We start from the raw sequence: 15,518 nt of genomic DNA, 5'->3' as shown, positions 1-15,518 counted from the left end.
TGTGTGTGTGTGTGTGTGTGTGTGTGTGTGTGTGTGTGTGTGTGTGTTTCAGTGCTTATTATCTTTCCATAAAACACTTTACAGGCAATTCCTCATTTAATCTTCACAACAGTGTTAAGACAGAAGGTTAAGAATGGGCCCCAGGGGGGAAGGCTAGACAGGTTTCTACCATCAGTTGACAGCATACTACATGCATGAGCCTGGGAGAAGAATCATCTAACTTCTAGAAACCTAGTCCCCTGAGCATAAAATGGATATAATAATGGTACCCATTTTAAAGGGCTTTCGAACAGATTAAAGAAAACTAAATATGTGTGCAGTGCATAGCTCAGTGCTGGCCCAAGTCAACACTCAAAAAAGTTAGTTGCTAGTATTATTATGATGATGTTACTAAGGCGACTGAGACTAGATACATTAGGTAACCATTAAGATCACGTAGCCTTTCGGAGGCCAAGGTGGGTGGATCACCTGAAGTCAGCAGTTCGAGACCAGCCTGGACAACATCTCTACTAAAAATACAAAAATTAACGGGGCATGGTGGCGGGCGCCTATAAGTCCAGCTACTCTGGAGGCTGAGGCAGGAGAACCACTTGAACCCAGGAGGTGGATGTTGCAGTAAGCCAAGATCCCACCATTGTACTCCAACCGGGCAATAAGAGTAAAACTCCAACTCAAAAAAAAAAAAAAAAAAAAAAGATCGTGTAGCTCGTCAACAATGCCAGAATCAATCCTAGAACTCAATTCCACAACCTGAGCAGGTAAGAGCCACCCTGAAAGAGAAAAATGGTGAAAGCTCCCAAGTACTGACTCTCAAAATCACACTGAGCCGACATCAGACTCCCCGCTTCGCCTAGTGATCCCAGTCATTTATCCCAGGCTGGTTTTTGTCTCAGAGCAGTGATGGGCTCTGTGTTTGCCAGTCCGAAAGTGGTTTTACTTGAACTACACAGGGCTCTAACTTACTATTACAGATAAATTAATTTGTACCCCATATGTTGGACTGTCTGGTCCTTAGAAAACAGCCTGGACTTAAGTCTCGCTAACTAGTACTAGTACTAAGTAGTAGGGGAAACAGCCAGGACTATACACTAAGTCCAAAAGAAACAGTTTGATTCTTCCAATATAAACAGTACCTAGAGCTAGGCTAACACTGCGCAGCTCAGCGGAGATCCATCAAGAGGGCAGCTTTAAGGATTAAATTTATCATCATGTGTAATTAGTATATCAATTATATGTAAATGGTGTTTTAAAGAGAGCTGGAGAAAACAATTATTCGGTTAAGCAGTTTAAATATTCCCTGACACACTATTCATTGCTTCTTTATTCATAAACAAGACAAAGGTTAATTTCAGACCAGCCCATGCAATCTAAACTGTAACAAACTTCAAATTGAGGCCATACAAATTAATGAAGTGTTTCTACTGAAGCTACCCAAAAAAGATAAAGAAAAGGGAGGCATGGGGGGAGAGAAAGAGCTAAGTCCACAGAGAAAGCTCTCCACAGGAAGGGTACCTCTAGGCTGTACGCCAGATGTCTGGGGAACTCCCCCAAAGGGTGGAAAGGTGCAGGCGCCCCCCGTTCCCGTGACACTTCCCAGTCCAGGTCCCTGCTGGTACAGCCTTTCAGGTCTCGGACTTTCCCTATGGAATGGAATGGCCTTTCTTTCCTCCTGAGACCAGGAGCTCATTTAGTCCAGAAGCCAGCCCTTAAGCCCTGGGATACAGAAAATGGGAGCCAGAGAACAGGAAGAAGGAAGAGAAAAGGAAGGTGGGTGAGGCAGCAGAAGACAGTAAGGGGGAATTCAATATATTCTCTCCCTCTCTCTCAGTCCCCTACACACACACACACACTCACTCAGATTAGAGCAAATTAAAACTATTAATTATTTGGCCAGGCACTGTGGCTCACACCTGTAATCCCAGCATTTTGGGAAGCTGGGGCAGGTGAATCACCTGAGGTCAGGAGTTCCAGACCAGCCTGGTCAACATGGTGAAACCCCATCTCCTCTGAAAATATAAAAATTAGCTGGGCATGGTGGTGGCCTGCCTATAATTCCAGCTACTTGGGAGGCTGAGTCAAGAGAATCACTTGAACCCGGGAGGTGGAGGTTGCACTGAGCCCAGACCATGCCATTGCACTCCAGCGAAACTGCATCTCAAAAAAAAAAAAAAAAAAAAAATTATTTCACATAGAAAAAAATAAGCCCAATGTTTCAAGGAGGGTTCCAACCATAGCAGGTCTAATGCCTAGCTGCTAAAGGAGCCATCATTTGTAACTGCCGAACAAGAAATAAGATAAAAGAAGACTCCTGAAGCTTCCTCAACAACCAGTCCATACCTGTCCTCTCCTCTTGACTCCTCCCACTCGGACAGCTTGGTGGGTACTGCCTGGTGGCTGTACCTGTCTGTGTTCCCAACCATGCAACAATCTTGAGGGAGAGTCAACATCTCACCTTTCAATTCTTCCTAGCACAGAATCCGGTCCTCAACAAAAACCCTTTGAATTACATTGAAATTGTCCAGAAGCAAAAGTTCCCTCATTGTAAATTTTACAAAAGCTCTAAGTCAGATCTCTCCGGCCAAACATTACATAGCTGCAGCACTGGACTGGACTTATGGAGGAACACTGGGGCCTGTAAAAATAATCTGGACTGGAGGAGGAAGGAATGGGGAGTTGCCATTGAACGGGCACAGAGTGATGCCTGGGTGATGAAAAAGATCTGGAGCTAAGACAGTAATGATGGTGGCACAGTACTGTGAATGAACTTAATGCCACTCAAGTGTACCCTCAAAAACGGATAAAATGGTCAATTTTATATGTATCTTGCCATAATGAATTTTTTTTTTTAAGACAGAGTCTCGCTCCACCACCTAGGCTGGAGTTCAGTGGCGCAATCTCGGCTCACTGCAACCTCTATCTCCCCAATTCAAGCGATTCTTGTGCCTCAGCCTCCTGAGTAGCTGGGATTACGGTCGCTGGGATTATTCCAGTCATTTTTTGTATTTTTATTACAGACAGCGTTTTGCCATGTTGGGCAGGCTGGTCTTGAACTCCTGGCCTCAAGTGATTTGCCTGCCTCAGCCTCCCAAAGTGCTGGGATTATAGTCATGAGCCATTATACCTAGTCAAAAAAATAATTTTTTTTTTTTTTTTTGAGACAGAGTCTAGTTCTGTCACCCAGGCTGGAGTGCAGTAGGGTGATCTCGGCTCACTGCAATCTTCACCTCCCGGGTTCAAGTGATTCTCCTGCCTCAGCCTCCCAAGTAGCTGGAATTACAGCTGCCCGCCACCATGCCCAGCTAATTTTTGTATTTTTAGTAGAGACAGAGTTTCACCATGTTGGTCAGGCTGGTCTCAAACTCCTGACCTCATGATCTGCCCACCTGGGCCTCCCAAAGTGCTGGGATTACAGGTGTGAGCCATCACGCAGGCAATCATTTTTTTTCAAAAGTAATTTGGTACCTGCAAACTTCAATTGAAACTTTAAACTTGAAGCATGAACTGAGAGAGAAGAGGAACTCGGGCCCTTAAGTGCCATTCCCTCATTCGTGGGATGTGGGCTGAACACTTGGTAACCAAGTTTAACAATCTATTTTATTCAATACTCCAAGTCACTGCTCTCTGACATCAAGTGCAGGTCATTTGCAGCTAAGATGCCCAACTCCCATTCCTGAAAGGGCTCCGATGTGACAGACAGGGCCATGCTTTTCAACACCCTTTCCCAGTCTCTACGGACACAGATGGGCTTACAGCTCAGGTCAGCAAAGCTTTATGCAACTGCAGTCTAAAACTGTTTGAAAGCAAAGAGATAAAAGCTTAACATGAACCAAGTTATGCCACAGGGGGAAAAGAAAAGGTGTGATAACACCAAATGAAGTTGAACTTTCTACCCAAAAAAATAAAAAAATCAGCACTTGAAGTCAGCTTCTTTCTAAGACATAAAAACCTAACTACCAGTTCCTTAAACAAGTGTAACCTAAATTAGCATGTGTGCTGGTAAAATTAATTCAGGGCCCATCCTATATTACATAAACCCCAGAAAAACTGCAAGAAAGCCAGATCATTCTAGAATTTCCCCTCAACGTCCCACTGCTTTACATGGCTGGCTTTGATTGGTAGAAGGAAACGTTTCCAAGTTTTGACATCTGTTAATAACATTGGGTTTCAACAACAGCCAGGATGTGTTTCTCCTTATCGTGGAGAACTGAGTTCATCGGGGCGGGAGAGAGGAGTGCTATGTTGGAATGTTAAAACTGACCCTGGCTCACCTGCCTCCCATTACATGTCGAGCTTCTTTGATCAGGTGATCCAAAACATCGTTCTGGCTAAGCCATCCAAGGAGCAGCATTTTCCCCTCATTCATTTAGGGCTGCTCCATCAAACTTACCCAATGTCCATGCAAAGTAATACTTGGGCTTTGAGGCTTGCATGACAACATATAAGTAGCAGAGTCGAGCCGGAAAGCTTGCTTTATGGACAAACCAGTCATCAACAAGGCAGGTGACAGGAAAGGTCTTCGTGAGCGTCAGAAACAAAAGGAGAGACACCAAGGTGATACACAGCTTGTGTATCACAGCTCCCTGGAATGGGGAAATGGGGAAAAATCAGCATCACCATTCAGAAGCTCAGGTATGAGGAAAACAGCTTTGGCAAAGGCATGTTAAGGGCCACGCCGCTCCAACAGCTGGCTGGCATTGTTTCCTAGCAGGAGGGCAGCAGGCAGCCTTTCTCGTGACACACGTCTGACAAAGGAGATTAGGTGCTATATTTAGATACAGAACATGCCTCTGACACTTGAGGGTTAGACTGGAAGAAAACCCCCACCAGCGTATGCAATTAACAAAATGTAAGTACTTTCATTATCCAAAACACAGGAGAAATAAATAACACGGTGGCAAGTTTCCATTAAAAAAAAAAAAAAGAAAAACATTTGCACATTTACGTTCCATTCCTATGACCAGCAGAGCCCAGGAAACGCTTGAGTCACCAGCAGGGAAGATAGAGGCTCAGACATGAAGGAATCTGTGCAAGTGATTGAATACCTGGGCCAGGACATGGGGAGGTAATGGAGAGCTTCAGAAAGCCTCCCAGGATGGTGTAGATGTAGTCTGCTCTGGGGTTAATTATCTGCTGGCTTTTTAAACTCCTCTGGACAGAGTGATTTTACCAAGTTTCCCTGACATTTCAGGGAATGTCCTTCAACATTCAACTGAACTGCAGTCTCCCACTTTATTTAAAAACAAAACGAACAAACAAACAAACAAAAAGACTTCTATTGGTAATAAGGGCATAGCAATAGCACCTCCCTCAGAGGGCACCTTGGGGTGAAAGTGAATGAGTATTTACAAGGTCCTGTGAACAGTGCCTGGATCCTAGCTAAGTGCTTAGCATGCTCAGCCACAGTTACAGCTCCACCACTGACAGGCATCAGCTCACGGACCGCAGGCCAGGCCCTTTCCCAGCTGCACATCTTGATCCAAACACTACCTCACCACCTCACCTTATCTGTGCACAAAAATGCAAGAGTTTCCTTGCAGAAAGACTGATGACATTATTGTATAAATAAAGACACGCGAAGCGTGAAAACACTAAGGTGACAGATAGAGTCTAGAAATGTGGTAACTTTGGTGTCTTGCAGCCACGGTGACTTCACCCCTAGATCCTTTCAGTAAAACAGATGAACTTGACATACTTGACCAATCATAAAGTGCTGAGAAACAAACTATGTCAAATATACTCCAGAAACTGAGGCAGGAGAATCTCTTGAACCCAGGAGGCAGAGGTTGCAGTGAGCCAAGACGTGTCACTGCACTCCAGCCTGGGCGACAGAGTGAGACTCCTTCTCAAAAAAAAATAATAATAATTAATTTTAAAAAAAAATCAAAAATAAAAAAAAAAAAAAACTAAAAACTCATACCTAATTAATAAATCACTTGTTTTCAAACACTTAACTCATATTTTTTGCCAAGACTTTAGCACTTTCAAAATATTTAACTCGAATTATCCTCATTTCCTTCCTTTTCCAGTTTTCACCACTCCCTTCATTAATTACAAATGTCCCTTAAATACAGGATATTTGAGCTGAATAAATTTAGCATATTTGTAATGAGTTATCCTAATATTGACTAATTTGGGATTGATAAAATTCAGGTTTGGGGCCAGGCATGGTGGCTCACGCCTGTAATCCCAACACCTTGGGAGGTCCAGGCAGGTGGATCACGAGGTCAGGAGTTCAAGACTAGCCTGGCCGAGATGGTGAAACCCCATCTCTACTAAAAATACGAAAATTAGTCAGGCATGGTGGCAGGTGCCTGTACTCTCAACTACTTGGGAGGCTGAGGCAGGAGAATCGCTTGAACCCGGGAGGCGGAGGTTACAGTGAACCGAGATCTTGCCACTGCACTCCAGCCTGGGCGACAGAGCAAGACTCCATCTCAACAAATAAAAATAAAAATTAAATTAAAAAATAAAACAAAATAAAATTTAAAATATTATTTCAAAAAGTCATCTTAAATTCTCTCAAGGACAGCAGAAGCAAGCTTTGGGCATGGCGATGTAAAACTGGTTTCCCTTGCAATAAGTGGGCTCTGCAAGAAAAGCACATTCATTCCAGTTCTGTGGTCCCCCCATCTTTCATGACATATCATCTTTTGGCTATACTTGAATTTCAACTCATAAAAGCAAAACATCCATAGTATTCAAAAGTGTTAACTCCACAGCGCTGGGCACATTGTATGCACTAAATATTGACAGATGAACTGACTGTTTTCATTTTCATAGCCAATGAGCTTCTCAGTAAAATAAACACCCATTGCTCCAACACAGAACTGCGGCAAATAAGGAACTATACCTGTATTTTAAATAAATGAGAACAAAAAGTTATTGGCCAAGCTTTCTGGTAAACTATTCGGCTTTTTAATTAGAACCATTATTAGACAGAGTCAACCCTAGCAGCAAAATCGTATTCTCTAGACACTAAAAACTTACTGTGGGAGAAGGGTCTGGCAAGCTGTGGAAACCTTTTTGCTTCCAGTTCACTTCCAGCAACTTCATGTGTATGTCCTTCCCCTCGATGAAGGCTACGTAGTCCTTGAAATTGTTACAAGGACCAGCTATGACACTCATGAAATTGAGAAGGTAACTCAAGTATTCCAAAAAAGAGGGTTTCACTCTGTGAAAATACATAAATGAAAAAGGCTTCAGTCTTTGCTTTTTCTTCAGAATCTGTAAATAACCAAACATAAATGCTGCCTCTGTAGATTGCGATACATGACATGATCTTTCTTGTTTTGTTTCTGTAAAGTCAGCCTAGGAGAAATCTTGGAAAGGCAAGGTTGAGGAAGCAGGTGGCTCACTGCGGGGCAGAGCTCCATGCCGCCCTCTCCTGGCCACACACGGCTGTAGCCACTCAGTGCAAGGGCAACTCCGGCTGGGAAATGTCCTTTTCTCATCAACCTTCCCTGTCTTCAGGACAAAAGGAAGGTGACAAACCTAAAACAGGGTGGAACCTGACCTAATGTTAGCTGATCAAGGTGCTTCCAAATGGGAAAAGCCCTTCCCGATTGCCAACATAAATATAAAACAAATGATGGATGGAACCAGTTTCCGCTGGAAGAGGCCTCACAGAAGAACCTCAGTAGCAGCCTGTTGTCTGCTTTGGCAACCAGACCTGAGTTCCTGAGCAACAACCCAGGGTAGTGGCAGAAAAAAAGTCTGTAGAGAACAGTTCTGTGTAGTGCTTTTATGGCATTTTGGAAGGCCTGTTCTAGCAAAATAGAATCAAGGCTCCCTGAAATGCCACTCCTAGAGCTGGGTTAGGGTTAGGGTTAGGGTAAGGCTCAGACTGGTACTGGTCTGTGTCCTGTAAGGCACTGGGCCACACAGCAGGAGGTGAGCAAACGAAGCTTCATCTGTATTTACAGCCACTCCTCATCACTCACATTACCACCTGAGCTCCACCTCCTGGCTGGTCAGCAGTGGCCCTGGATTCCCAGAGGAGCGCAAAGCCTACTGTGAACCACACACAAGAGGGATCTAGGTTGTGCACTCCTCATGAGAATCCTGAAGATCTGTCACTGTCTCCCATCAACCCCATAGGGGACCATCTAGTTGCAGGAAAACAAGCTCGGAGCTCCCACCCTTTCTACATTATAGTCAGTTGTATAATTATTTTATTCCATATTATGATGTAATAATAATATAAAGTGCACAATAAATGTAAGGCACTCCTGAAACCATCCCTCCCACCACCCACAATCCTGAAGCAGTGGAAGATTTGTCTTCCACTAAATTGGTCCCAAACAGGTTGGGGACTACTGCCCTAGCTCATTTGCACCTCCGTTGTGCCTAGCAAAGAGCTGATGCATTAGAATCTTTCAATAGTGCTCCACTGCTTTCAAGTCCTAATTCCTTAATGCAGGATGGAAGAACTCAATCTCCTCTACCACCTGGGACCATCCTCACTTATGCCAGTTGTCCCTGCTTCTGTCCAGCAGGAACACCACCACCCACCACAGCTGCACCGATGCGCTACTCCACATGCCATCTTTACTCTCAGATCAAAGTTATTCCCCTCCCACTTCCTCTCCTCCACTCCCGCTTCCTGCTGGACATCAACACTGGCAAAGCCACCTGCAGCCCTCGTCCTATACTTAACTCAGCTATACTCACGCTCCTGCCCTACTTCCTGTCTCTTTTCACAATGGCATTTAATCACACTGACATTGACCATTCACTATTCCTTAGGACGCCCAAGACATATGCCCAATAAAAATACTTCTGGAGTAAACCTAACAACCCCAGGGAAGGAGAACCTTGCAGAGGTACAGTTCTATTCACTCTGTTATCTAACAATTTACTTGTGAGAATCTATCTTACATTCCTACCCTAACACATTTAAAAATGACATAGTACAAGGTTATTCATCACTTAATTATTTGTAAAAGCCAAAGACTGGTAAACAATGCAAATGTTCATCAACAGCAGATTCATAAAATACATATTGTATCCATATAACAGAATTAATGTGCAGATATTGTTTAAATGAGGAAAATTTCTAGATGCTGATATGCAAAGGGCTTATTAATACATTGTTAAACTTCACTTACTTGATAGCAAGTTGATGTTGTTCAGCAGAAAGGTCTTCAGCTCTTCGACCCAATCCTATGAAAAAGAAAATAATTTAGAAATAAAGTGTTTGAAGTGAATTAGATAACAAATTCTAAAAGGGTCTCATCAAAGTCATTTGAACTAGGTAAACTTTGTATGCTTCATAAATCATAAAGAATTCCTCTTTTTAGTTTTTTAAAAATGCCCTGGACCAAAAGAGCTACCCATAAGTACATGTGTGAGAAGCAAAGTCCCTGCAGGTTCACATGGAGGGAAGGATTCAAAGGTTCCTCCTATTTAATCTGCACAATATGACATGGACCCCAGGGAGCCCTCCCCATCTGCTACAGCTGGGAGTTCCTTGCCACTTTGTGTATCTCTTCCCTGATACATCAGAGAGATCATCTTGCCTTTCACAGGCTGCCGCGGCTTAAACACTTCCCTGGCTGTACTTGGTGCAGACACCTAGTACAAGCTGAGAGCCTGGTTGTGGGACATAATGGAAAAAGAAACAGGAGACGCTCTTTTTTTAAAAAAAATGGGGGAAATGTAAATGGAATCTAGAGTGTGGGGAAATTGCAAAGGAATTATCAGAGTTTTCTTCTTTTTATCATTCATCTATAGCATAAAAACTCCCAACCAAATCACATCCGTGCTTTCTGTGAAATTTACACATTAACTAAGATTCAAAGAAACTGAAGTAATATCTTAAAAGCAATATGTCAACTCTAAAAGTATATATTCAGCTGAGGCTGAGTACAGTCACTAACCATGAAGGCAATTCAAAACCATGCCTAAGAGGAGGCAGCGTATTTCTGGAATTTACTTGTTCCTCCCACACACCAGAAAAAAAAGAAAAAGGCAAGTAAACATTTTGCTGCATTTAAGGCATGTTCCAGAAAATATGGTAAACTGAGAATGCTTTAAAAAGTAAATTTAGGCAACAAGGCTGCTTACAAAGAAAAAAGAAGCCAAGTTTTTAAAAAACTTATTTTTATAAGATCTCATCAAATAGTAATCTCTGGCAATCCTAGAAATTAAACTGATTTTAGCTATTGACTTTGGTTGGTAATGTCCATAACCACTGCCAAGGGGACTTTCCGGTTATAAACAGAGTGACCAACTCACCCTGGTTTCCTGAGAACCTGATTCTGGCACTGAAAGTCACATCTTGTGAAACCTCTCAGTACTGGGCAAACCAGGTCAGTTGGTACCCTAGAAAGACTCCATCCTTGGTATAAAACTACCCGGTTCTCTCTAGAATGACTAAATCACCAAGTATGAACTAGGGATACACTGGGTCAAATGAAATTAAATCAGTTCACAAGCTTTAAGGGAAAACAAGAAAACTAGCTGTCAGAGATAAATTTCAACCTGTCAACATATAAAGAAATGTCAACCGTCAAAAAGTGCTTGTTGGAGCAGTAAAAATCCTCAGAATATACTTTTACTAATTGCACCTGGCATCTCTAAAGCCCAGATTGAAATCTTCCGCCCAGCTGAAATAATCTTCCTCCCTTCCTTGGAACCCAGTTTGAACAATGTAAATCACACTTTCTGGCCATTTTTAGTTAGTGCCTGAGTGAAGAAAATGTTCAGTTTTATACAAACAGAAGATTCTTCCCTTTCCCAGCTTTTTATAGGGAATTATCATTAGATAGGTTTCCAAGCCAAGAAAAAACAAAACAAACAAAAAAAACCCTAGCATTTAAAAATGATTAACCAGCCAATACTATTTAATCTTTCATTACCTTGTGAGCTCCTCAGAGATCAAACCAAAGCAAATAGGATGGCATTTCTTTTTAAAAGAATTTAAAACAAAGGGCATAGAGTGTCACAAATTAACTTAAATTTAAAACTTTGCAAAGATAAACAAAAAACACAGAGTTCTCAGTACAAATATGTCAGAAAATTTAGACTGCTGATTCCACAGGAAAATGGTGAATAATGGCTGGAAAAAGTGAAAGGCTATGATTGACGAGGCTCGGAAATTTTGAACAAGATAAAGCAAGATCCCAGCATCTGTCTAAACTTTGGACTGTGCACACAGAATAAACAGAAGAGCTGTGCATGTCAGGCTCATTCTGAGAACCAAAAGAAAGGCTGCTATTCTCACCATCATGAAGTTGGAATGCCAAGGTTGTGATCTTCTGGGTGACAATCATCAGAGGCCTGGAAGGAAGACAGAAAATAATCAAGATTGGCAAGAAGGCTGTTGATGTGGTCTGGCTGTGCCGCCACCCAAATCTCATCTTGAATTGTAATGCCCATAATCCCCATATGTCGTGGGAAGGACCCAGTGGGAGGTCACTGAATCACAGAGGCAGCTACCTCCATGCTGTTCCTGTGATAGTGAGTGAGTTCTCACAAGATCTGATGATTTTATAAGGGGCTCCCCCCTCCCCCTTCACTTCACACTTCTCCTTCCTGCTGCCATGTGAAGAAAGCATGTTTGCTTCCCCTTCCACCATGACTGTAAGTTTCCCAAGTCCTCCCCCGCCATGAGGCGCTGTGAGTCAATTAAACCTCTTTCCTTTATGAATTACCCAGTCTTGGTATATCTTTACGAGCAGTGTGAAAACAGACTAATACAGCCATTGGAAAGAAATTTTTGTTCTGTTTTTCTGCATGGTGCTTTTTTCATCTCGAAGTTTATTAAATAAAATACAAAAATAATGAATTCTAAAGAAACCACTTTTATTTCCCTTTGAAATCACTTTACACAGGTAGGTATAACAACACTGAATAACAAGCTCCCATTAGACACTCTTATGCTGTTACTTGGTGTAGTCTCTGGACCAGCACCACCAGCATGTGCAGCAGCTGGTTAGAAAGGCAGACTCCATTCCAGACCTAGAAAATGAGAATCTGTGTTTTTTTCACTCTGTTGCCCAGGTTGAAGGGCAGTGGCACAAACATGGCCCACTGTAGCCTCAACCTCCTGGGTTTAAGCGATCCTTCGACCTCACCCTCTCAAGTAGTTGGGACTACAGGTATGTAGCACCACATCCAGCTCACGTTTGTACTTTTTGCAGAGACTGGGTCTTACTGTGTTGCCCAGGCTGGTCTCAAACACCAGCTCAAGTGATCCTCCCACACAAGCCTGCCAAAGTGCTGGGATTACAGGCATGTGCAACCACGCCCACCTAAGAACCTGCATTTTAACAAGCTTGGCAGGAAATTCACTCTTTAAAATGTGAGAAGAGCTGGTTTGGGAGATACCTAATCCAGTGTCCTGATTCTAGCTGGATAGACAGATATACGGGCTCCTTCATCTAAAAATGCTCTACTATGCTTTTTCCTGTAAAAGGCAATCCTTCCATGCAGATGAAGTAGAAGATACATTTGTAAAATGCAGCTGCCTGTAAATAAACCATTTATTAACCAATAATAATGTGAACTTTAATCTGGAAAAAGCCATCAAATAAAAATTTGCCTGAAAAGCGGCACCTGTGTCAACAAGACTGCCAAGATATCTTAATGAGGGGAAGAAAAGTCTTTTTAACAAATGGTATCGGGACAATGAGATGTATGCATGAAAGAATACAACCTCAATCTAAGAGCTAAAACAAGAGAACCCTTAGAAGAAAACACAGGTATAAATTTTTGTGACCTCTGGTTAGGCACTGGTTTCCAAATGCACAAGCAATAAAAGAAAAAAAATTAAATGAATATCATTAGAATTTAAAGGATGCACGCCACCTACGAAAGTGAAAAAGATGATTCACAGAATGCAAAAAAATATTTGCAAACCATGTATCTGATAAGGGACTTTACTAGACTATATGCAAATTCATACAACTCAATAATACAAACCACGTTTAGGCCACATCTGATGTCAACAGCACTCATCCGCTGCTCTGTGAATCTGCTTTCTTGTCTCATTCCTCTCATCCTAATTCCCATTTTCTATCTCTTGAAAATAATGAGGATACATTTTAAACTATAAATATATGCAAATAAGATAAACTATTTTAAAGAAAGTGCCAACAAATACCCACTATTTACCAAATTTAGATCTTAATCTTACCATTACCCACATTTATATCTTATTTGCAATATCTGTATATCTTAAAGCCCAGTAGCCAGTGTCCAATGTTTGAAACAAGGTTGCTAATGCTGTACATGAGACTGAGAGGGGAAGAGAACTTGGCTGTGGAAGAAAAAAAGGAAGGGCATCTGCTCTCCCAGATCTGGTGAAGCAAGTGTAGGAAGATGTACTCACAGATGACACCCATTTACACCATGCTCTTTTATATGGAAAACAAAATTGCTCTCGCAGAAGCATGAGGTTTCAGTCCTAGTAATCAGGGCGACATTAAAGGTTCTTCTAAGACCAGATTGTGGCTCACCCTCCTGACAACAAGACCTCTGACCCATAACACCTAACAGATGACCAGGGCTGGTTCTCTTGAAAGAGATTCACCCTAAGCCTCACATTCAAGGTAGTCTGCAAACACGGCTTTCAAAGCACAAGAATTTTCTTTCCAGAGCCCTCACACTGAGACCATGCCTCCATCGGGCTGCTCCCAGACAAGGAGTGAGTACAACAGGGAGACTTAGGCAGGCCTCTCCCTACAAACTGTGATCCTCATCTGTCTAAGAATTTTAGCTCACTCAAGGACTCTCTACTGAATCTGCCAAAAGTCTCTTAGAATGGTACTTCAATCTAAGACCTCTCTTCCTTCCTTCCCTTTTTCCTTCTTAGGTGTCAAACCTGCATTTCAATCTGTTTACCTACTTCCCACTCCAATTTCCCTAACACGCATTTCACCAAACGAATCTCTTACATGCCTGTTTCCATCTCAGCATCTGCTTTTCAGAGAACCCAGACTAATGCAATACCCAGACTAATAATACTGAACAGCTAGAGCAAAGTCAATAAATACTAATTATTCCATATAAAATCTGTACCATTGGGTCTATGTAAAAGCCATAATGTCATCCCTCAGAAAAGATGCATTTTTTCAGAAAAAAAAAAAAAAATTAGAAGCTATGGGTCAAATTGTTGTCACACATCATCTAGACCATACTTTCAACAATATATGCTTCTGTTTTAAATATCTAAAGAAGTTAATTTAAATATTTAAATTTAACCATTTAAATAAAAAGAAACAACTCAATATGACAGTGAGTTTATAAAACACGATGAATTAGTAACTTGTAAAAATGGTGATCTAAAGGCAGCTCGAAGGCAAAGGAGTTCAGAATCTTCCTACATACTTACTTTTGTACAGTGCAAGGAATAGCACCATACTGTCTTTCTCAAAGCAAGTTCTCTTTGCACACTTTTTAATTTGAGAATTTATCTGAACGTATGGACAGATCGGATATGAAAATTTACTTTGCCCAAGTTACTAAGACTCAAGAATCAAATCCTTAGAGTTGCTGACTTAAGATTAAACTTAAGTATCATCCATGTCATACTTTAATCAAATCATAAAACAATCCTGAACGCATTTATTGGTTTACATTGGAATTCATGTCCTTTCTTTTCTGCAAAAAATATAAAACTCAGTACACAGGAGAGCATACTATACGCACAGGAAGGACAAAAAAGGGAGGAGATCTATACACAGCTCCTTGACGCAGCTCAACAATTTTGTTAGGATTATGACGCCACTGACCTTCAGCTTCACTCAGATTTTTGCCTCTCCAACCTTGGACTTAAACACAGTTGTCAATTGTGGGCTCTAAGGAAACCATCTGACTAACCTGGAGTTAGACAGAATCCTGCATGGATGAAGTAAGGCTATTCTCCTTTTGTCCTATAATTTTTTTTTCATGACTAAAAACAGCCAAAGACCTGAGGTTGGGAGTTCAAGACCAACCTGACCAACACGGAGAAATCCCATCTCTACTAAAAATACAAAATTAGCTGGGCATGGTGGTGCATGCCTGTAATCCCAGCTACTCAGGAGGCTGAGGCAGGAGAATTGCTTCAACCTGGGAGGTGGAGGTTGTGGGGAACTGAGATCACACCATTGCACTCCACCTTGGACAACAAGAGTGAAACTCTGTCTCAAAAGAAAAAAAGCCAAAGCCAATTTTATGTTTCTTCTTGAAACTAAGATCATTAGTTGAGACTAGACAATGAAATAGAATAGGAAAAATAAAGAGAAAAGTAGCTGAAAATATGCTCAAAGTGAAAAGAAAGATAGAACAATGCCAGCACTCCCATCACTGCCTTCTGATACAGACTCTAGGCAATTCACCAGATGTAGTACCCATTCATTCAGTCCCAACATCAACTCCTAACCAAAAATAACCTGTCTTTAAAACATTAAGCAAAATCTTAGATGTGAGCAATATTTCAATAAAACCTGCCTATTTTACCTTAATCTTTGGATCTAAAGTGGTAAAGTTCTGATGTCCCAGTAAAGCCAGGAAGGGATGATGAGATATCACAG

At 41.7% G+C, this 15,518-nt stretch overlaps 1 protein-coding gene across 5 annotated transcripts in view; it reads right to left on the bottom strand.

Annotated features, from left to right (window-relative positions):
• MBOAT1 (membrane bound O-acyltransferase domain containing 1) overlaps window positions 1-15,518 on the bottom strand; it is a 105,320-nt gene that overhangs the window by 20,678 nt on the left and 69,124 nt on the right. For all 5 annotated transcript variants that reach the window (XM_032247717.1, XM_032247716.1, XM_032247715.1 and 2 more), the window contains exons 5-8: window positions 11,225-11,280; window positions 9,108-9,162; window positions 6,988-7,171; window positions 4,388-4,580 (exon numbers count right to left, since the gene is read on the bottom strand). In XM_032247717.1, the coding sequence (XP_032103608.1) occupies window positions 4,388-4,580; window positions 6,988-7,171; window positions 9,108-9,162; window positions 11,225-11,280 (488 nt within the window). The remainder of the gene's footprint in view (window positions 1-4,387; window positions 4,581-6,987; window positions 7,172-9,107; window positions 9,163-11,224; window positions 11,281-15,518) is intronic.

The sequence above is a fragment of the Sapajus apella genome, unplaced genomic scaffold, assembly GCF_009761245.1.
Source record: "Sapajus apella isolate SASKATOON/1434 unplaced genomic scaffold, GSC_monkey_1.0 scaffold63, whole genome shotgun sequence".
In the NCBI taxonomy this organism is placed as follows: Eukaryota; Metazoa; Chordata; class Mammalia; order Primates; family Cebidae; genus Sapajus; species Sapajus apella.
The sequence above is the reverse complement of the archived record's forward strand: the minus strand, read 5'-3'. Positions and strand labels throughout refer to the sequence as shown.